This window comes from Lissotriton vulgaris, chromosome 1_1 (assembly GCF_964263255.1).
Source record: "Lissotriton vulgaris chromosome 1_1, aLisVul1.2, whole genome shotgun sequence".
Classification (NCBI taxonomy): Eukaryota; Metazoa; Chordata; class Amphibia; order Caudata; family Salamandridae; genus Lissotriton; species Lissotriton vulgaris.
The window spans coordinates 1,634,623,447-1,634,647,018 of NC_141685.1; the positions used below are offsets into that span (position 1 = coordinate 1,634,623,447).

General features: G+C 46.6%; 1 protein-coding gene across 1 annotated transcript in view; it reads right to left on the reverse strand.

Annotated features, from left to right (window-relative positions):
* Positions 1-23,572, reverse strand: part of KCP (kielin cysteine rich BMP regulator) — a 694,272-nt gene that overhangs the window by 22,916 nt on the left and 647,784 nt on the right. The window contains exons 57-58 of the mRNA XM_086918865.1: positions 3,628-3,792; positions 2,068-2,368 (exon numbers count right to left, since the gene is read on the reverse strand). Coding sequence (XP_086774991.1) covers positions 2,068-2,368; positions 3,628-3,792 — 466 coding nt within the window. The remainder of the gene's footprint in view (positions 1-2,067; positions 2,369-3,627; positions 3,793-23,572) is intronic.

Here is a 23,572-nt window from a genome sequence, read left to right on the forward strand (position 1 = left end):
GGAGCCTGAGGCTTGACTGGCTGTTTCAGAGCCCGGCCCGAAGGCGGGGCGTCCGAAGCGCGGTTTCAGTGCCGACCTTGGCCAGAAGGAGGAGATGGTGCCGAAGCCTTGTGTTTCTTTAGTGCTTGTGGGGACAAGGGGTCTTCGGTACTCATGTCACCTTGTCCCTGCTGCATTTCTTCCACCTCGAGGTCTATCTCGAGCTCCGAGTCCTGGTCGGAGAAGGCTGCCTCCTCTTCTGCCGCTGATGCCTCTATTTCTTCTTGGCCGGAGTCTTCACCGAAGATGTCCGGCGTGTCTTCGATGCTTTGACGCTGCATGTCTCAACGTCAAGCCCGATGGTCGTGGAGGGTCTTCTTTGACAGGAACGATTTGCAAGCGCCACAGTTTTCTTCTTTGTGCTCGGGAGATAAGCACAAGTTACACACTTCGTGTGAGTCGGTGCGCGGATTCCTCGCGTGGCACCGAGGACAGAATTTAAACGGAGTGCGATCCACCGACGGAGGGCTTCCCGGGCGTGGTTAGGCCTCGAAGGCCGTCCACGAAGCTTTCCGATTCTAGGTCTATTCAGATGTCAAAATGATACGCAGAGAAGTGGAAACGCGTACGGAAACAATACCGTCGAGGGTAGAGATGTTTGAGCAACAAGGGGAACCCGAGAAACAGTCGTGACCCGGTGTGCAGCAATACACGTCCGAACCCGATGGCGGAAAAAACAATCTAACATTGGAGTCGATGCCCATGGGCACTATCACTGAAAGGAAGAGTCACCTTACCTCGTGACTAGGAAAGACTTTATGCGAAGAAAAATAACTTGCAAACATCCGGACCCAACACTAGATGGCAGGAGTATGCAAAGCATGTGTATCTACAGCAAACATGCCTCGAACATTTTTTTATTTATACTCATTTTGTCCTCTGCATGCGTGCTAAATTCTGCAGCACACTTACCAAGAGGAAATTGCCTTTCAGCATAGTTTTTGTGCAGAAAGGGACCCCATTCTGCACAATAACTATGCTGATCACAACACAGTCAACCTTGCACTCTTGTACAGGACTGTCTGCATTGGAGCGTGGCAGTATAAAGTGCGCCAGCACAGAGAGAGAGCAGAACAGTGTTGCATCTTTGCAGATATGGCGCTGTTAAGCCCTCTCCAGTTTACACATCGCAGCAACTTCACTCGCTGCGCTGCATGATTTATTTGTAAATCTTTACCTAACTTCATTTTTTTTCCACCTGGAGAATCCTAGACAATGGGCGTAACTTGTTCCAAATTTGGTAATCACATTTTTCTTAAACATCCCTCAACATTCACCTCAGTGATGTAGACACTTAGGGGCACATTTACTAGCTAGTGACGCAGCGCAATGCTGCAAGACATCTTGCTGCGCCAAGCTCCGTCATTGGAATAGTGCAAGGATGCATTGTATTTACAATACTACGCTTCCCTGTGCATTCCTCTGCGCTGGCGCACAATAGTTTGACTAATGCCAATACAGGCACCCATGCACCATGGTGGGAGGGTTCCTGCATTGCAGGGAAGATTGTTTTTGTGCACGAAGGGACACCTTCCTGCACAAAAACAATCATTGATGGCGTTTTCCTCCTTCTGTGTGTGCTGCAGAATGCAGCACACATAGAAAGAGGAAAACATGGAGAAATTTCCTTGTTGCACCACTTATATATCTCCCCTGGGGAGGTTTTAGAATCTGACTCTTTCTCAGGTTTACAAAACTTTGCAAATCTGGGAGTGTGTCAGAATCCATGGGTGTTGCATGGGGACACCCACAGCAATACCCATGGAATGCCCCGTCCACACAGAGTAATGCATGAAAGGGGGGGCCATATTCACAAAGCCATGAAAAGCCACGCAGGGTGGCTATGCATGGCCTTGTAAATATGGGCCAGCACACTGCGCCACTGGAGCCTCAAAAAAAGAGATGCTCCGGTGGCATAAGGGGCTTGCACTATGCCCCTTCGTCTGGAGTAAATTTCAGTTGTCACTTCATGTTATGTTGCTGCATGACTTTAAATGAATTTATAATAGAATGAAGAACGTGTCTTACCGCAGAGGGAGGGCGACCTCCATTGTAGGATGACCCCGGACTCCCGACACTCAGAAGCGTAGGCTTCCAGAGCATCGCATAAACACTCATCTGCGTTGGAGCCGCAGGCACACAGGTCATAGACACATGAGGCAAAGAACATCTCTGGAGGCACCACGGCGTGGCAGCGCTCAAACACCTTGGACTTCAGCACCTTGCACTTGGCATTGGCATCTTTGCGGGCCCGATACCCAGCTTCTTTGCACGGCTCCACGTCATGGCCATCTGAGCACTGGCTTGTGGTGTAATTATCACTTTGAACCTGAGAAGAAGCAATACAATATTTGGTCACTCTTAATCTGCGGACCTTCACCGCTGATCAATGGATCCAGGTAAACACTAACAATAAAGGTAAATCACCCCCCTAATCAAGCATGTCAACCCTGGTGTATTTCTCGAGGTTCATCATTCTGAACATGGTAAAGTGAATGTGAGCTCGCACTTGATACACCCCCTTGCTATTGTTATATATTTGAGAGGTGCATAGAGCCCAATACTCTTGATTGAGACCCCTGAAAATTGCATATCATAATATAGGTATTCTTTGAAGAAGAGTTTCATCAGAATGCCTAAATAAATGTATTTTAGGAGAAAGGTGTAAGGACAGAGTCAGGCTGTGAGTTGGACAATGGGTGGAAGTTTACAGAACTTCTGGTCGTGAAGAGAGTCCAGTAATACATGTTCCCTTTCTGGCCATGAAGAGTCCTGTCCATCTTCTGCTCCATTTCTGTCATTGATTTACATACTTCCTTATCATGGGTTAGAGCCCAACTCTAGATTGCCTGCTATGGATAATTCTTGGTAATTTATACCTGGCCTTCACCCTGCACACTTCTCTGCCTTGCTAGGTATGGCTTAGATGCTCCACGAGCACTAACATGGTGGGCCACGCAAATCTCACATACTTCCTGATGGATTCATCTATTTGGTCAAATATGATTGGTGTGCTTCTCTATACACACCTTTTACACTCAACTGGTTAGTCTGGTATGCACTGTTTGCATCACTCTACATTCACTTGCATGGTGGTGATATGACAACACTGCTCCCATTTCCACGAATCTGCCTGGCCACATATGGCTGTCTAATTCCATTACATCTGTGCATATATTCATCTGCATTTTGAAATATGACTTAGCACCCAATATATTTCAGCCATGGGTTTTTAGTTTGCAATCTGTATTTATAAACCACAAACAGACTCATGCCAGAAGATGAGTATGTTCTGAGGTTCCTTGTTACATGATCATTTGTTTTGGGTGATCCAAGCTAGTGTATTCTTAAGGCCTTGCCATTGTCTGTAAGGACAGTAGGGCAATAGCTTAAATTCAAGTGAACACATTAGATGCATGGGTGGCAATCTCTAATTTCCTGGAGGTTAGCCTAAGGGCCACATCTTTCCCATACCTTTGCACCTATTTGATATAAACCTTTTATGACAGTTCTAACAAATATTTGTCACTATTGCAGTGCAGAACAGGATAGGACAGCAAGTCATTCATCCATTGCAATGACACTTACCTTCCAGCTGTTTCCAAAGGATGCCTCAGACAGAACGATCTGCCCAGACCGTATTCTCATGTCATCTTGGGGGTAGTTGTTAAAGTTGCCACATAAGCCGCACATGTGTGCTTTGTATGTGCCAGGCACACTCACTTCCAGGTGCGACTTCCCGTTCCAAAGAACCTAACAGATGCAAAGAATAATAAGCGGAGGGCAAGGTAAGAATAAATATTACTTCTGGAAGAACACACCTCCCACCTACATAGATAAATCAGACTGGATGAAAGTGCAGTCCACAAATTAAATCTCTAAGGATCCATGATTCCTAGTGCAGTTTCTTATAGTTTCTAAACTTGAAAAGGATGGATTGTCATACATTAAGCACCTCACGCCTGGCTTCGACTACACATGTAAACATATGCTGGGCCTTCGTTTTACCTCCATTTCAAGCTGAGGAGGCTTTTTTCCTCAGACCTGAAACACAAAATTCCAATTTGCAAAACTAAAAGCCACTGCAATGGAAATATTTTATCCATTATCAAATCTGGTTCCAGTTGCTGGCATCACCTACACTGCTAAACAAAAGGCATTTACACAGATGTCTACCCCAGCAGCTTATAACATTTTGCCTACAGTTGACCCCTTTTGAATTATTACTGGAACCCGAGACTCCCCCAAAAGCATTTTTATGATTTGAACTCCAAAACAATTTAGAAGCAAGCATAAATCAAACAAATGGACAAATCATGAAATATTTTATTTAATTCATAAACAAAACAATGTGCAAAAATCATGTTATTTAATGGGAACTTTGGAGCACTTCAAAATTTAATTTTATTTCTATAAGGCAAAGTGATATGCTATACTCTAGCATATCCCTATTTATTTTTTGCTCCTGGTTCATGCTCTCTTTCTGTCAACTGTAGGAAATGATCAGCTTTTCCATGTTTTCCCCTCAATGCTTGCCCTGTTTTGCTGGATTTAGAACTTTGTGCCCTTTAACCCTGCTAACTAGGAGTTAAGTGCTTTGGCTTCCCCTTTAAAGTTGTCAAAATTTCCTCATCTCTAATTGTCATATTTAACTTTCCCATTAGGCCATAGTATAGGGAGCAGAAAAACAAACATGGAATGTAAATGTAAATGTGACTTGTGGACTGCAGAACAAATTGTGCTATCAACTACAGCGACAGAGAAAACAAGGCTTCAGGCCTATCCTGTGTAGCCTGGGTGCAGCAGCCTTAAAGCTGAGTACAGACCTGCCAATATAAGCCTTTTTTAACAGATTGGAAGTCCTGCTTTAAATATTAATATGTCACATAGCCCACAAGGTAAGGTGCCTAATTTTTAAATCAGGAACATGAGTGAAATTAAAACAGGCATGTTCTTCCAGTGACTATGCCTCGAAAACTATTTGCATGAGCAGGGCTGTAACTGAATCCTAGAAAATGTCAAAGTACACATTATAAGATGTAATCTGTAGACTTTGACAAGAAACAGCTACAAAAGTCATTCAAAAACGAGTTTATCATTGAGTAAAAATCTAAATGAATGGTAGTCAGATTCTTAATAAATAATTTAGGAAAGGTAACTTTTAGAAAGTTACCTTTCACCTGGCTGAACCTTCAGTAGTCAAATTAGCATTAGTCTTCTAAAAGCTGGTCTGGCAGTGCTTGGCCTTAATGAAGTGTGACAACTGCTGCAAGAGAAGGAACAATGGCCTGGGTGTGGGGAGTTGTTGTTCCGCTTTTCAGGAAGATCACTTAGGATGAACCCAGTAACTTAATACTACTTTTAATTAGAAGAGATTCAAATTTTTATACTGATTGTTTTTTAAGATATTTGTAATTATGTATGTCAAAATAAGTTTATGTAATATTTCTTAGAAATAAATAATTTTTACTGGTCTTGAACCTAATTCCCTAGTAAAGGAGCCTTTTATTTCACAAGCAAATGCAAGGTGAGACCTGGAGAAGGCACACTTTTGTACCCCCAGTCAGGCAAACATCAAACCCCATGAGAGAGGAGCTTCCCCCAGATTGGGTTTTGAGTGACCACAGAAGAGGGGACTGCTCCTTTTCCATGCCACATCTCTAACACAGAGACTCTGCACAATTGAAGAAGGGTTTCTCCATCTTAAGTTTTAGCAATAAGGTGCACTGTATGATTGTTTGAGTAAGTCAAATAGGAACTGCTGCAAAAGTGGGTAGCGCTGATCCTGTAAGCATTTATTCCATTGGTTAGGGAGAAGCCAGGAGTCCCCCCACCCACTAGCTGGTGCCAACCATAAATGTGGCAGCCCAAGGCACGCTTTCTGGACCTGCAGAAAATCTAAAGAGGACTGGACTCTGAAGCTGTAATCTAGGAGGAGCCCTGAAAGACTTGACCTGTTCCCTCTTGTACATAGTATAAAGAAGTGGACCCCAAATGTCAGTTGGTTGACACCGTGTGTGATCACAGGGACACAAAAATTTGCAACGGGCCTTCTACCTGAAGTGACCAGTACTAACTGGACCTGGAGTGGACATTGCCATTGGCCTATGTTGGAGTGAATCCTGGCGCCTTGGAACCTTAGAACTGACCCGGAGGAGCTGTTCCAGAAACCCTGGAACGTTGGGACTTCGAAAAGTTTTGGAATTCGAAAACCTCTTGCATACTCAGAAGGACTTTGCAGCAAAGGTGTCCGATTTTCATGCACCTTCTTCTAATAAAGCTTCAGCTTGCCTCACTGGAGAATTTTGAACCCAATAAAAAAGGCCAGTACCTAAGAAAAAATGTTTGACAGGTGTGCCACATGACACTCAGATGTTGTGTCACAGAGAGTGTTCACTCAGTAATGTCCAGTTGCACATAACTATCAATGTATTCAACCTCTAAGCCTAAATGCAAATTTAACAACTTAGAACAACTGCCTCTTTATTCAATAGCAAGCATTGCATTCCCTGCTGCTTGGGCTTACCTATATAAATAGGCAATTCAATTCCTCTGCTTACATTCTTAACAACAAACCACACCCAATAGCAGGTAACACACTTCCAGTCAATTAACCTACAAGCTCCTGAAGGAAATGTAGAGTTGTCCTGCAGTTGGGGGCTGATTTGGAAGAACCCTTCTACTAACAACTGCAGCTTCACAGACCTGGATCATTCAGACATAAATTGTAAATAGGGAGATGGGGAGAAGGAGTAGTTTCTGTCCTGTAACTCCAGTTCTGTAGTAGGGGTATCTCTGTTATAGTCATAATCTAGTGAATAGTCCCGCCCATGTGCATGGACCCCGGAGTAATCAAAAATAATCTCTTAAATTGTCAAAAAATTGCAGAACTGCAAAGACACTTAAGAGAGAATTTAAAGACAGATAATGCAGCCTATATCCACAGGCTACACTGTCCAGTACTTCAACTAGAAATTCCACCAAAAAAAACACACAAACAGCACAGCCTGCCCAGTTTCCTCCACAGAGAAACTTGTCTCTACCAGCAGAAGCCTCTGGAATGATAGAGAGGAAGATATGGACAGACAAGCCCCATAGGCTGCCATTATGTGGCTCAAACAGGATACTGCGCCTTTAAGAAAACTTTCCAGAACTCTCTCAGTATTCCAGAATGCACAGCAGGTCCCTTTTACTTTCAGTTCTTTTTGAAGGCGTAACACGCCAGACCTGTAGCATTCCTTACATGAATATCTTTCTCCACCTGGGAGGAGGGCGGGCGCTTATGACTATAACAGAGATACCCCTACTACAGAACTGGAGTTACAGGACAGAAACTACTCCTTCTGTAGTAGGGGATCTCTGTGTATATTCATAATCTAGTGAATAGAATGGCAAGCCCATCCACACACCAAAGCGGCGGTGGAGAATCAAGACATAACACCACTACTGTGCGAACAAATTTCGCAGCGAAGCCTGCCCAACCTGAGCGTCTGTCCTGGCATCAGTGTCCAGACAGTAATGCTTAGCAAAGGTATGGACTGACTTCCAAGTGGCCGCCTTGCAGATTTCTGCAATTGGAACATTGCGTAGCAAAGCAGTCGTGGCAGTTTTGCCCCTGGTGGAATGAGCCTTAGGTTTACCTCCTAAGGTCTTATTAGCTTTTTGGTAAAACAATTGTATACAGGACACAATCCACCTAGAAATGGACTGTTTGGAGGTAGCAAGACCGGTCCTGACCAATGTTCCCTCTAATTTGTTTCCTCTGTGTGCGGCAGTGTGAGGTCTCTGTGCGCTCCAGCCACACCAATGTGCGCCAAGAACCCGACAGCGTGTGTGGGTGCAGCAACAGGGGTTTTGACACTGGAGTTCCTGCTTGATTGTGCAGATAAATGACCTAGGTACTGGAAAGGAGGAGGCCTGTTTGATGGGGCAGGCAGGGCCGGACTGGGAACCCAAAAAAGTAGCGCTGGTAATTTTGCTGCACTGGCTCCCACCCACCAGAGGTGGGGTGGAGGGAGGTGGGGGCGCCAAGTGTCAAGCACTACTGCTTAAACCTGGTCCCCAGCACTGGTGCTTTTGAAATGGCACTCTTAGTATCAATAAATATGATTAAATACTAAAACTATACAACACTGCCACATTCTCATTGTGTCTTTCATTTATGCACTCTATCATTGATTAATGCTTTTTTCCAGAGTGAAAATAAGATGCAAAGCAATAGCTAATTTATCTAAAATGTTGCAAGAGTAGTCCTGTTTATTACTCATTACTTTCCTCCCCACACCCCGATCTCAAATCAGAAAACCTATATACAATCTAATGCAAAATCAAATCGGGACTTCACTTATTTGGTTTCAGATACAGCTCCCAGATTTGGACACTTTCTTCATGTCTCCCCTCCTAGGTTTGTAGTCTAGTTATGTTTACAACACAATCTTCCCGCAGCCACGCTCTATTAACAAAAAAAGCATGCTGCAAGTCTAGAAGCATGACGTGTGCCTTTAGAATCACTAGCATATATTAGTGATTGTAAAAGCACACGTTATGTTTTTAGGCTTGCTTCATGCCTTTTGTTGATAGAGGGCGGCAGATTACGTGCCTTTTGGAACGTTTTCATGTTAATTGCAGAGCCCGACATACTGATGCACGGGGCTGCATTTAACATGAAAACTTTTAAAAAGGCACACAATCTGCCACACTCTATTAACAAAAGGTGTGCAGCAAGCCAAAAAGCACCATGTGTGCTTTACACTTCGTTCTTTTGCGCTGGTTGCATGTCTTCTCTTAATAGAGCACGGCTAAGAGCTGATTGAGGACCATTGTGAAAATATTCCTGTTAAGTGTAGCACCGTCGTGCGCTGCATTTAACAAATATTTTCACAATGGCCCTCAATCAGCTCTCAGCCGCGCTCCATTAAGGGAAGACATGCATCAAGCCCAAAAGAATGACGTGTAAAGCACACGTTGTGCTTTTTGACTTGAAGCATTTCTTCTCTTAATGGAGCGCGGCTGCGGGCTGATTGTGTGCCATTGTGAAAATATTTATGTTAAATGCAGCGCACGACGGTGCTGCAATTAACAAGAAAGTTTTCACAATAGTCCACAAACAGCCCCCAGCTGTGCTCCATTGAGAAGGAAAAACAGCAGCAAGTACAGGAGCCACCAGAAGCCGGAAATTTCCATTTTTCTCGCCGCTCCTGTTCTGAAAGCGGCGGCGCAAATGCTCTCCTAAGATGTGCTGTGGATGCGCGCTCCACACTCAGCACTGCGCGCTCGGGGGATCAGACGTGGGCGCCCGCGCAGGCGCGCACGTTACTGGGAACACTGGTCCTGACTGATCCATAATTGATAAACAATTGGTCTGACCTACGAATATCTTTGGTTTTATCCAGATAAAATTCCAACACCCTCCTAACATCCAGGAAATGCAAAGACCTTTCCGCTGGAGATGAAGGATTCTGAAAAAACGTAGGCAAAGTTATGGTCTGGTTGACATGAAAATCAGAAATAACCTTGGGAAGAAATTTAGGGTGAGTACGCATAACAACCTTAGCAGCATGAAATACAGTATAAGGTCTTGGCAACACAACGCCTGAATTTCACTCACCCTGCGGGCCGATGTAATGGCCACAGGGAACGCCGCCTTCCAGGACAGGTGCTGCAACGAAGCCTTATGAATAGGTTCAAAAGGCTCCTTCATCAATCTGGACAGCACCACATTCAATTCCCATGAAGGCGAAGGAAGCCGGACAGGAGGGAATTCTTTCTTCAAGCCTTCCACAAAATCTTTGATCACAGGGATCTGGAAGAAGGAAATCTGTGAAGGGCATTTCCTGTAGGCAATCAATGCAGCGAGATGAACCTTAATGGAATGAAAATTAAGGCCAGACTGCGCCAAATGTAGAAGATAAGGAAGGATGACATCCTCCTTACACGTCGTAGGGTCATAGTTCTTGGACTTGCACCAGATGCAGAATCTCTTCCACTTGTAAGCATAGAAGTCCTAGTGGAAGGTCGCTTAGCCTCCTTCAGTATGTCCATACAATCTTCGTGCAGATTCAAATGGCCATATTGCACTATCGCAGGAGCCATGCCGCCAAACTCAAAGATGAGAGGTTCGGGTGCACCATCTGTCCCCCGAACTTCGTGAGAAGGTCTGGCCTGCACAGCAACCGTATGTGAGGAAGGAGAGACCGGTGAAGCAGGTCCGTGAACCACCACTGTCTGGGCCTTTCCGGGGCGATCAATATCATCCGCGCCCTGGACCGGGACAGCTTGATGAGCACCTCTGTAATCAGGGGAATGGGTGGAAAAGCGTACAGAAAGCTGTTCGACCAGTCGATCCATAGGGCATTCCCCAACGTCCCCTGTTGGTAGTACCTGGAGGCGAAGTCTAGGCATTTGCTGTTTTCGGCGGTGGCAAACAGATCTACGTCTGGAGTCCCCCACCTTGCGAAGACTTCTCCTAGCACTTCGTCGTTTATGACCCATTCGTGGTTTTCCTGAATCAGTCTGCTCAGTGCGTCCGCCTGAACATTCTGCACACCTGGCAGATGGGTAGCCGTTATCGTCAGTCCTCTGGCCAGAAGCCAGTGCCAGATCGCCTGCGCCTCCTGCGACAGAGTGCGTGATCTCGAGCCCCCCTGCTTGTTGAGGTAATTCATTGTGGTCGTATTGTCTGTCTGTACAAGCAGAGATTTGGTCTGAAAGGACGGATGAAAGGCCTTCAGTACCAAGTGAATAGCTCTGAATTCCAGGAAATTGATGTGGTACGTGGACTCCGATCGGGACCACGTCCATTGAATCTGTAAGTCTCCGGAGTGCGCTCCCCAGCCGTGGAGAGACGCATCCTTCACGATCGTCTGTGCGGGAATGTCCTTGTGGAAGGGATCCCCTCTGAGGAGATTCTCCGCTGAACACCACCACTTCAGAGACTGAAGAGCATGCAGAGACAGTCGTATTGTGTCGTCCCAAGAACCAGTCCTCTGATCCCATTGATCCTCCAAGCACTCCAGCAGTGGTCTCATGTGCAGCCATGCGTGAGGCGTGAGGAAGATACAAGAGGCCATCGACCCCAGTAGAGAAGACACCATCCTCACTGTTGTAGATGGAGCGGTCATAAGAGCCTGAGCCTTCCGAAGGAGTGATAACCGTCGCTCCTCTGAAGGAGACACGCTTGCTGACAGCGTATTGATGGAGGCTCCCAAGTACTGTATGCATTGGACCGGAGTAGGGACAGACTTGGACATGTTGATGTGCAACCCCAGCTTGTTCAATAGAATGCACGTCTTCTGAAAGTGTGCTTGAGCTTCCGAGAAGGAGGAGGCCTTGATCAACCAGTTGTCCAGGTACGGGTAGACAAACGCTCAGGTCAGCACAGTATGCCCCAACCTGTTACCGGACAGTGCATTTCCTACTAGAAGACCCCTCACTCACCAACCTAGTTGGTGACATGCTTCATCATCGGGCTCCCACCCCATAGGCTGAGTGCCCACAGGGTGTGCTGCGACACCTGATTACAGTGGAGCGGGTTTCTTTTTCTTTTATATGTGCATAAAAATTACAGTGACAAGTGTGTTAAAAAGGGCCAAAACTACTCACTTCAAGACTTTATTCTAGAGTGCTTGGACCCCTATAAAAACAGTGTGGCACCCGTGCCTAATTACGTAGGCTTTGGTGTCTCAAAACGTGTAATGCGTTAAAAATAGCGTAGTGTGCTAGGTGAGTATTACAAGAAAAATTAATAATAAGGTCTACATGTTTCAACCATTGGAAAGATTCTTAGGTTTTCGTCAGGACCGTGGTGATTGAACTGGGTGGTCCGCACACGCTAAGGTGCGCCCTGCCCTCGTTCAATTGGAAGACCGCAAAATTGCGATCTAGTGTAAAAGGGTGTGTCTTTTCCTCATTCAGGAGAAAAACCTGTAAGAAAAATGGGGGAACAGGGTTGGGAAGCCGCAAGTATGTCTAATAACGCTGACCTTCGTACGGTGGCGGCATTCACCGCACTGTACTCCCGCATTATTTCCATTTCTTTTCTGTCTCGTACGGGCAGAACTCTGCTCATTATCTGCCTTTGTCTCTGAACATATCTAGGTGACGGACACTTGCCGTCTTGGAAGTTCAGATGCCCATGAAGCGGTAGTTACCGCCTCAAGTGTAAGCATTACATGTTGACGCTATTTCTTAACCACGAGGGCGACGTTAGTACTACACGCCAACCTACTTGCGGTTTGAATGTTTAGCCGCCCACCCGGGATATCTATGATTACTATACCATAGCGCTCCACAACACAGCACGATAGCGATCACTCTCCCTCACACTTGTTTCCTCTTGCAACAAACCCAGTTGCCCTGCCAGACTGACACCTCAACACGGCGCTGGGGTTCTATTTACCTAAGCACGTTCCGGTAATTAGCACTGGAGCACATTTTGATCGGATTAGATGGACCCTATCACTAGTGCGATATATGAGCATGGGTATTCCATATAAGTGACCTTTCACAGGTGACTACGAACAGCACATTATATGTTAAGTGTACATCCTTGTTTTGTCCACCCTGGTACGTGATCCCAACCCTGTTTACCCATTTTTCTTACAGGTTTTTCTCCTGAATGAGGAAAAGACACACCCTTTTACACTAGATCGCAATTTTGCGGTCTTCCAATTGAACGAGGGCAGGGCGCACCTTAGCGTGTGCGGACCACCCAGTTCAATCACCACGGTCCTGACGAAAACCTAAGAATCTTTCCAATGGTTGAAACATGTAGACCTTATTATTAATTTTTCTTGTAATACTCACATAGCACACTGCGCTATTTTTAACGCATTACACGCTTTGAGACACCAAAGCCTACCTAATTAGGCACGGGTGCCACACTGTTATTATAGGGGTCCAAGCACTCAAGAATAAAGTCTTGAAGTGAGTACTTTTGCCCCTTTTTAACACACTTGTCACTGTAATTTTTATGCACATATAAAAGAAAAAGAAACTTGCTCCACTGTAATCAGGTGTCGCAGCACACCCTGTGGGCACTCGGCCTATGGGGTAGGAGGACCCCGATGATGAAGCATGTCACCAACTAGGTTGGTGAGTGAATGGTCTTCTAGTAGGCCATGCACTGTCCGGTAACAGGTTGGGGCATACTGTGCTGACCTGAGCTTTAAGCTCTAGAAGCAGAAAATGTTCTCTTTTTTTCCCAGGGGGTACTCCTCCATTGTTGTTTCAATTAACACCAGGAGTTCCCACCTCACATAGTTGGTGTAATTTCCCTGACTCTCTCCTTTTGTTATATATACGGGTAGACAAACACCTAGTTCTTCCTCAGAAGTGCCGCTACCACTGCCATGCACTTCGAGAACGTCCTGGGCGCAGATTTCAGCCCGAATGGCAGTACTGTGTATTGATAATGATTGGTGTCGACTTGGAATTGCAGGAACTTCCTGTGTTTCTGTGCAATGGGCACATGGAAGTATGCATCCTGTAGGTCTATAGCACAAAGCCAGTCTCCCTGCTGCAGCTGAGGGTAAATCTGCTGCAACGACAGCATGCGAAATCTCTCTCTGCGAATCCACTTGTTTGCTTGCCGCAAGTCCAGAATGGGCCTGAACTCGTTCTTGTCCTTCTTGTGGATCAGAAAGAACCGTGAGTACAGACCTCTTCCCCTTTGAGACAGAGGTACGTCTTCTATTGCCCTTTTCCTTAATAGGATGTCGGCCTCTGCCTGGAGCTCGCACAGCTGAACCTGCGAGCTCACCGGCGCTATAGCTGGAGGCGGGCTGGTGAACCGAAGACTGTATCCATTGCAAATAATATTCAGCCCACACTTGTCCTGAGTAATTTTTCTCTACTCTGCCAGAAAAAATTGAACGCTTCCCCCCACGGAGTGGGTAACGGATGTAGGGGAAGCAAACGCTCAGGGCCTAGACCCGGCCGGGCCTTTGGTCGCTGTTGCGGACTGTTGGCCTCCTCTGCACCTCTGGCGTTTCTGGAAGGGCTTCAGGAACTGCTGCTGTTGTTGTTGCAGCTGTCTGGAAGTCTGCCCTTGCCTTCTGCCTGAAGCTCCGAACCGTCTCTGAAACGGGCGGTAGATCTTCTTCTTCTCAGGCTTCTCTAACCCGACAGACGTCAGGGTTTTGGCATCTGCTTTCATACGGGCCATTTCATCATCCGCATGCTTGCCGACCAGGGTTTCCCCCGAGAAAGGCAGGTTGGCCACCTGCTGTTGCGCCTCCGGTTTGAGTGAGGTGAGGCGAAGCCAACGTGATGCCATTGATTGATGCCGTGGCAGCATCCGTGCGCCACCAGAAGAGATACATCTGCCGCCACGCTGATGATCTGGTTGGACACCATCATCCCCTCACTTAATATCTCCAGAAAGTCCTCTTTCTTGTCATGAGGGAGGAGCTCAGCGTACTGCTGGAGGGACTCCCATAGGGCACGATCATATCGCCCCAGCAGAGCCCCGCACTTGCAGCCTTCATGGTGGTAGATGCCGTCCCACAGACCTTCCTGCCCGCCGAATCCAGCCAATGGCTATCCTTATCAGACGATACTGTCGAAGAAGGAGTGGTGGCATGCTGCTTCTTAGCCGCTGTTACAATAACGGAGTCTGGTGTTGGGTCCATTCGAAGAAAAGCCGGGTCAGATTCCGGAGCCCGGTATTTCTTGATGAGCCTGGAGGGAGCTGCCTTCGTCACCGCCAGAGTGAGAAAAAACTCCTTGGCGGGCTCCTCCAATCCGTGTACCAACGGAAGCAGCGGCCGAGACAAATGCTTCTTGTGAAGCGCCTCGAAGATCACGGACGACGTAGGTGTTGGCACCGTCACCGTGATCCCTAGCTTAGCCACACCCCTCAACAGCACTTCCTGGAAGGAGACAATATCGTCAATGGGCGACACCCTCGTCCCTGGAGACTCCGACAGCGTCGGTGAATAATCCCTGGTGAAAGAGCCTGTGCGGGATCTGGATCTGCGCCTCCTGTGGCGTCGTCTAAATCGAGATGACGACCGGCCACGGCTCCGTGACCTCCCTCTCCGGCCGGAGCGGGAGCGCGATCTTCTCGGCCTCGGCTGATCCGCAGGCCTCGCAGGAGCAGGCGATGTCGGCCTAACCCGGACTCTCGGCTGAGGGGTCCCCTTAGGTGGCGTTGGATAACGTGGCAACGAGGCCGTCCTCGGTGGAGGCACCGGTGGAGGAACGGAGGGAAGAGGCAGTGGGAGTTGAGGCGACGGTGACTGGCGAGGAGCCGGCCCACGAGGCGGTGGTGGAGGTGGAGGCGGGGTGGGGTTCCGCGGAGGCAGACCCTTCGGCAAATGAGATGGGGTAGGCATCCTAGGTTTAGTAGGCGTATACACCACTGAGTACACCAAGCCCGATGACTTTGTCTTCTTCCTTGGCGACGATGGCGAACCAATCGGCGACCTCCTAGCATCAGGACTCCTCATGAGCTTTCTTGGCGTCAAAGAACGTCGCCTCGACGTCGAGGAACGTCTTCTCGTCGTCGACCGGTGGCGCCTCCTCGACGTCGACCGGTATCGCCTCTTCGACGGCAAACACCTCCTCGACGGTGAGGATCCCCTCGATGCTTCTCCTCTTCGCCGACGGCAAACGGCGGTGTCGCCTCGACGGTGAGCGCCGACATTGGGCCTTTTCCTGACGTCGATGACTCAACGATGACGTCGACGATGTTGACGACGATGCTGTTGATGTGGTCTGTTCAGCTCCCTCGACGCCGAACGTCGACGCCGCTTCTCCCCGGAGCCCCGGGGAGATGCGGAACAGACCGCTGTCATCCCCCTCGTCGCTGCAGTCGATGCAACCGATGCTGGCGGAGTATGGGGACGCTTGCTGGCCTTCCTGCCCCTGGGGAGCCCCCCAGAGGCCTCAGCATGGGCAGATGAAGCATGCCCTGACCCACCTTGTGCCTTCTGATGCCTTTCCTCGAGGCCTTGGAGCCTGATCTTCATCCTCTCTCTCAGAGTCCTGGCAGAGAGGGTTTTGCAGATTTCACACTCCTCTGGGATGTGAGAAGAGGGGAGGCAGACGATGCACACTCCATGTGGGTCGGATTTGGCCTTTTTTCTATCACACTCTGGGCAATTGTCAAATAAGCCAGGTATTTTGACAATACAGAGAAGAAAAAAGGGCTTAGTACTTAAACACAAGCACTACACACAAGAAAAAGTGAAAAATCACCAAATAAACCCTTGAAAGGGAGAGCTCAATGCTCCAGGGTCCTGCTTGCAGGAGCCGGAAGAAAGAACTGGAAGTAAAAGGGATCTGCTGTGCATTCTGGGATACTGAGAGAGTTCTGGAAAGTTTTCTTAAAGGCACAGTATCCTGTTTGAGCCACATAATGGCAGCCTATGGGGCTTGTCTGTCCATATCTTCCTCTTTATCATTCCAGAAGCTTTTGCTGGTAGAGGCAAGTTTCTCTGTGGAGGAAACTGGGCAGGCTGTGCTTTTTGTGTTTTTTTTTGGTGGAATTTCTAGTTGAAGCACTGGACAGTGTAGCCTGTGGATATAGGCTGCATTATCTGTCTTTAAATTCTCGCTTAAGTGTCTTTGCAGTTCTGCAATTTTTTGACAATTTAAGAGATTATTTATGATTGCTCTGGTGTCCACGCACATGGGCGGGACTATACACAGAGATCTCCTACTACAGAAGATATCTGACTGTTAATTTTGTCAAGCAACCTCACTGAGCAACTTCAGCTGGCATGAGCAGCATCAGTGCTGGTTTCCCAGCATTAGTTGAAATGCTTGTTACAGAACCTCATGTCAATGACACACATTAAGAACCATTACACCAATGTAATAAGACACATTACAACGCCTGCCACACTCTGGAAGGGCTCCCTTTTGGGCATTTGATATTTTTATTCCGATATTTACTGCTCTCAAATTGTGCAAATTAAATTCTCAGCCTTCTATGTAAGCATTCCCATTAGTACTGTCTTGATAGATAGTAGGAATGAAGGCTTCGGTCATGTGGGCTTTTGAGTCCCACCATTTGGTGTTTCTTAAAGATCAGCCTACATATATTAGAATTGTACTAATTACTCTTTCATTAGTGCTATATCTATTTGCCATACTGATAAAAAACGAATTGATTTCCCATTACACATGTAGAAAGCTCCTGCTTGTCCCTAAAACCTTGGGTGCCACATAAATGAACCCACTTGCATCACCTGGGATTAAACTCAAATCCGCAGTAACTGTTTATATTGTTAAAATAGTTTTTGCTAACGGTGTGATTTATGTATACGTCTGGTGGCATGTCCATACCCACTAATGACCAACAATGGTGGCATTTCCTCTCACACTGAAAAACAGCTTGGGATCCATCCTTTCCAATTTTTGATGACTCAACAGCAATAAGGAAAGGGCTTTTTGTATTCAGGCTCTGCAAAAACTGTTTAGCATTCATCAAGTAGCCGTGAAGTTCAAATTGTGCTTATCAGCATGATCTATAACTCAAATGAGGCCATCACAGATTATGGTGGTCTTCAAGGGGATGTTGAATAACACTGGCAAACTATTTGTCATCCAGCTGTGTGTGTTTTCCCAGGCCACTTCCACTCTAAGCACATCCTTTGAGAGCCCACCAGTGAAGCATGTGTGCGCACACACACACTCTCTTTCTTGCTCTCACTCTCTCTCTCTCTCTCTCTCTCTCTCTCTCTCTCTCTCTCTCTCTCTCTCTCCTCTCTCTCTCCTCTCTCTCTCTCTCTCTCTCTCTCTCACACACTCTCACACTAGAGTAACCTGCAAGCCCCGATTGTGTCACCCACTATGAAGGCCATCACATTCCTAGGTCAGACCTCCTGACTGTCGTGAGAAGACAACAATACTGGCTAGCTGCCCATCATCTTCTCTCTGAGTCATAGGGGGTCTGAGATGTCATTGAGGTTAGTTTCATCAAGAGAATCTTTCGAGTTTCCTTTTGGGCCTTTTTTAGTCATTGCCTCCTAATGAAGTCAAGACTAAAACGTGAGACATTTGTTTTGAAAGGGTATAGAAGAAAACAAGTAACTTACCTCTAACTACAGTCATGCAGTATTGGTATCTTTCATAGATTCACATGCCTGAATCATTCCCTGTCGCCGAGGCGGGAGTCCCACGGTAAAATACAAAAGCAGTACCTAAGTAAATAATAGTAGTAGGATAAAAGAAAGCCAAAAGGCCTAAAACTTAGTAGCCTATCTACATCATTATATGAAAAGAACTAAAACATTGTTCCAGCCAATCAGCTACCAGCACCCTCTAGAACCTTCCCAGCAGAGGCAGTTCTCCTCAGATTTTCTTAGCACAAGTGGGAAACAGGAATCTCAACCAGAGAACTGTCTCGCCGGGGAGGAGGGTGGGTGCATGTGAATCTATGAAAGATACAAATACTGGATAACTGTAGTTACAGGTAAGCCACTTGTTTTTTATCCAGTTTTGGGGTATCTTTCATAGATTCACATGCCTGAATCAGAATAGCAAGCAGTAAGCTAAAAACAGTGTTGTTTGCCGATGGTGAGAGACAGGGTTTTTAAAACCCCAAAACACATCCATAAAGGTTGGAACATTAACAAGCTAGATACGCCTTCAAATTAATAGAATGCATGTTAAGAAACATTACCTAAGGAAGGCAAGGTTATAAATACAAGGAAAATGCATTTATTTAAAGGAATAAAGATATAATATATATCACATGAAACACTGCAGTATATCAATAGAAAATACCTGAATCTGACCTTAGTGAAAAAGATGTTGAAGAACCACTTGTCCTACAGCTGCATCGTCCTGCTGTGCCCTGTGGCAGATAGTAGTGTTTCGTGAACGTGTGGACATTCTTCCATGTCGCAGCATGACAGATATTTTCCAATGTTACTCCAGCAAACAGTGCAGTAGAGGCTGCTATAGTCCTGGTAGAATGCGCTTTGACCCCAGAAATGAATAGTAGAAACCAGCCATCTGGCTATTGTTGCCTTTGTTATTGTTACTGCAGGCCCAAGTGCAGCTTGACCATAGGCCACGAACAATTGTTTGGATCGCCAGATGTCCTCAGTCTTCTGTAAATAGAACTTTAAGCAACGTTTAACGTCCAGCGAGTGTAGTTCTCTCTCCGCTTGCATGGATGGATCTGGGAAGAAAACTTTTAGCTTTACTGGTTAATTTAAGTGAAAATGAGACAATACTTCAAGAATGAATTTGGGATTTGTTCGAAGAGGTCCGTAATCTTTAGAGAAATGTAAAAAGGGTTCTGAGATAGTGAAAGCTTGGAATTCACTAACCCTTCGTGCCGATGTAAGGGCCAGCAAAAAAGCAACCTTCCATGTGAGAAACTTGAGCTCAGCCTTGTGGATAGGTTCAAATGGTCTTCTCATCAATTGAGCCAACACAGTATTTAGCTCCCACTCTGGAGGCAGTGCACGTATCAGAGGAAAAACCTGAAAGAGTCCTTTCATAAATTGTTTGACAAGCGAAGAGGAACAGAGAGAAGATGATTGGGACTCTTCCTGAATCTGGAGAGCGCAGCAAGATGAACCTTAATCGATGAAAAAACAAGACCACTTTTGGCCAGGGACAATAAATAAGGAAGAATTTATTCCGCAGGAGCTTGGATAGGGTGGACATCATTCACCTCGCACCAATGACAAAATCGCTTCCACTTTAAGCGATAAGTTGTGGCTGTACTCTTAGCACGAGACTTAGCCACAATTTCACGACAGTCCTGAGAGATGTTCAGATCTTTGAATACTAAGAAATCAGGAGGCATGCATGCAAGTGCAACGAAAGTGGATCTGGATGAAGTATTTGACCCCCCTCCCTTGACATCGTGAGTGTTGGCACCAGGCAGATAGGTTTGTCCTGCGATAGAAGCAGCACCTGGAACCAATATTGCCTTGGCCAACGGGGTGCAATCAGGATGAGACGGCAGCCCTCCATCTTTATTTTGTTGATCACTTTTGGGATCAAAGGTATTGGAGGAAAAGCGTACGCACAAATCCCTGACCATCGCATGGACAGGGCATTCCCCCTTGATTCCTGTTGAGGGAACCTGCTGGTGTAATATTGGCATTTCCTCTTCTCTCTAGTTGCAAATAAATCCAGTGCTGGTCTGGCCCAAACTTGTAAGATTATGTTCACCAGCTTCCGCTCCAATTCCCATTCGTGACAGCCTGAGAGAGGCCTGCTCAGGGTGTCGGACAAAGTGTTTTGAAGCCCCTTGATGTGTTCTGCTTTCAGGATTATCTTGTGGGCTGTGACCCACTTCCACAGTTCCTGAGCCTTCTGCAAAAGAGACAGTGATCTTGTTCCCCCCTGTTTGTTTATGTAATGCATGCTAGTCATATTGTTGGTATGGACCAACACTGAGGAGCCTCGGGAGAAATGCCTGCAGAGAGGGAAAGATGGTGCGAAGCTCCAATTTTTTGATATGCTGTTGAGGGTATTCTTGGGACAATCCTCCTTGAATTTGCAAATCTTGCAGATGGCCTCCCCATCCCTCCATGGAAGCGTAGGTTGTTAGAACGAATTCTGGAGTGGTTGGTAGGAAACTGAGACCTGGAACCAAGTGCACTGTCTGAGACCACCAATGCAGAGAATCTATCATGCGCGATGTGACCCTGATGGAGTCGTGGAATTACCCTACGGCTTTCTGCCATTGAAGGTGCAATTCCTCCTGCAGAGGTCTCATTGCATTGCAGATGAGCACATCCCTAGAAGAGAAGCGAACATCCGGACAGAAATTGACTTTCTTTTTGCGATTGATATTGCCAATTTTTGCAGACGTAGCTGGCGGTCCTTTGACAAGAATACTTTGCACTGTATTGTGCCCAGCATTGCTCCCAGATGAGGAATCACTTGGAGAGGACGTAGCGGTGACTTGTTTTCGTTGAGAGTGAGGTCTAGAGTCGAAAAGAGATGCTGACATGTTGAGATAGCATCTTCGGTTGCCTGCTCCGAAGGACCTTTGAGCAAGCAATCGTCGAGTTAAGGAAACACTTGTATTCCTTGAGATCTCAATGCCGCTGCCACTGGTGCCAGACATTTCGTGAAGATCCTTGGTGCCGATTTCAGTCCGAACAGAAGCACCTTGAAATGATAGTGGACACCAGCCACTGTGAATCGAAGGTATTAGCGATGTATGGGATGTATAGGGATGTGAAAGTACGCATCCTTCAGATCCCGAGAAGCCATAAAATCCCCTTCATTTAGACAGCTTAAAACGTCGGCAAGCGTGACCATCCGGGAACTCTGCTTTTTCAGAAATTTGTTGAGTTCACGGAGGTCCAGGATCGGGCACCTCCCTCCCGATTTCTTCTTGATGAGGAAGAATCGAGAATAGAACCCAGTTCCCTTTAGAGACGATGCAACCTTCTCTATTGCATTTTTGCGGAGTATTTTTAAGGCTTCTTTGAATAGTAAGTAAAGATGAGGGGGACCCCTGGGCGGGGTAGGAGGTGGCTGTTTGATGAATTCCAGGGTGTGGCCATTTGTTGACTAGGTCGAGAACCCATCGATCCGAAGTGATCTGTTGCCACCTGTGAGCAAAAGTTGAAATTTTACGCCCACGGGTAGGGAGGGAAGGATGAGGAGGGAAGGATGACTGGAGTCCTTTGTAAATTATTGCTTTCTGTTGGTATTGCGACCCTGATTCTTTGTTTGCTTTCGTCCGCCCTGACGGGAGAAACTAGTTAAAGAGGATTGTCGGTAATATGATTGGCCATAAGGCTGTCTATACTGTGTCTGATACTGCCTATTTTGTTGATTTTGATATCCTTCGCTTGATGTAAACCCACGTCCCCTTGCACCTCGGAATGATCCGCACCTGAATTGTTGAGCGGACAACGATTTAGCTGTATCGGTATTCGTCTTTATAGCAAGTAGGGCCGCATCAATGTGCTTTCCGAATAAGAAATCACCATCATAGGCCATGCCTAAAACCTTTGTTTCTACTTCTGGCCTAAAAGATGTAGCTTTAAGCCATCCCTGGCTTCTATGCACTGCAGCACCGGCAAGTTGTCGAAAGTTGGTGTTTGCAAAGTCCAGAGCGCAATCTATTATCTCAGATGTGGCTCATTCTCCCTCCAAAAGTATCTTTTGTGCGTCCTGTTTACGGTCCTCAGGGATGAAGTCCATAAATTCAGCCAAATCTGACCCCATCTGGTGGTCATAACGGCCTAGTATTGCCAAATAATTTGCTGCTTCAATGGAGGCTGCTGCCATAGTGGAAAACGTTTTACCTATGAGGACCAACCTCAGTCCTTCCTTATCAGGCGGCGTTGTTATTGGCGTAGCCGGATTTTGGGATCTTTGTTGGGCAACTTGTGATATTACTGAATCTGGTCGGGGATGACCAATCAGACAAGATGGAGTATCAGGAGGAGCACAGTCCTTTTTCTCAATGCGAGGGAGTAAATCCGGGATGGAAGAAGGCATTTTCATAATCTTAATTCCTTAATTCCAGATATAATCAATGATAGGAATCGCTTGTGTGACCTTCCTATACTCTTTGTTAAAGTCATGTAAAAAACAATCTGTGTGTTCTACTGTAACCGGCACTTGAAATCTAGTTGCTGCATCTGGCATCGAGTTGTGAAAACCCCCGATGTCCTCAGGGGGAGAATCCGAAGGCTGAGGAATGGGTGGAGAAGGCATTGGTATGACATAATCATCCCAAGGATCCACACTAGTAGCTTTGTCAGGCAATTCACCCTCTTCGGGCTCTTCCTTCGAGGAGGAAGCATCATGGTGTATTTGTGGCAATGAACCAGAAGGGTGAGGAGGCGAAGCAGGAACCTCCATCTGAGGTGACAAGACTGGCTCCTCAGTTGGTAGAGGTGGAAGGTCTGGGACAGCCTGTTGTGGGGGAAACCTTTGACGGTAATCCGCCAACATGGCCTGGGAATCTTGAATGAGTGAAGGAGGAAGATGACTCATCTCTCTATGACCCAACTCCCTTCTGGGAGGTCTATGATATGGCGTAGAAAGATCTTCTTGATAATAGTGTTCCTGGCACTCCTCTTCCTCATCTTCTTCTTGGCACTTTATGTTAAGCTCAGAGGGGTGGCGAGCTTTGCCAAACAGTCCCTCGCCATCTTCGTCATCAAAATCTTCATCTTTGATGTGAGTTTCCAAGATATGAGATGGCAAGAGAGGAGATATCTTGCTGTAATCCTGTCTTTGATAAGTCTTTAGTTAGTATACGATATAGGCGTTGATTGTGAAACTGGTGGAATCGTCATCGACAAACTCTTTGTTGACGGACTCTTCGTTGTTGACGGGATTATCATCGATGGGGCTGTCGTCGATGGGGCTGTCGTCGACGAACTCTTCATCGATGGGACTGTCGTCGACGGGACTGTCGACGACGGGGCTGTCGTCGACTGGCTCTTCACTGACGGGATCATCGTCGACGGGCTTGTCGTCGACGGGGTCACTGAAGTAGTCGTCGACGGAGCAGTCGGCAACGACATCGTCGACGAGGTTGACTTTAAAGATAGAAGTACCTTCGGTGCCGATGGAACCTTCGTCG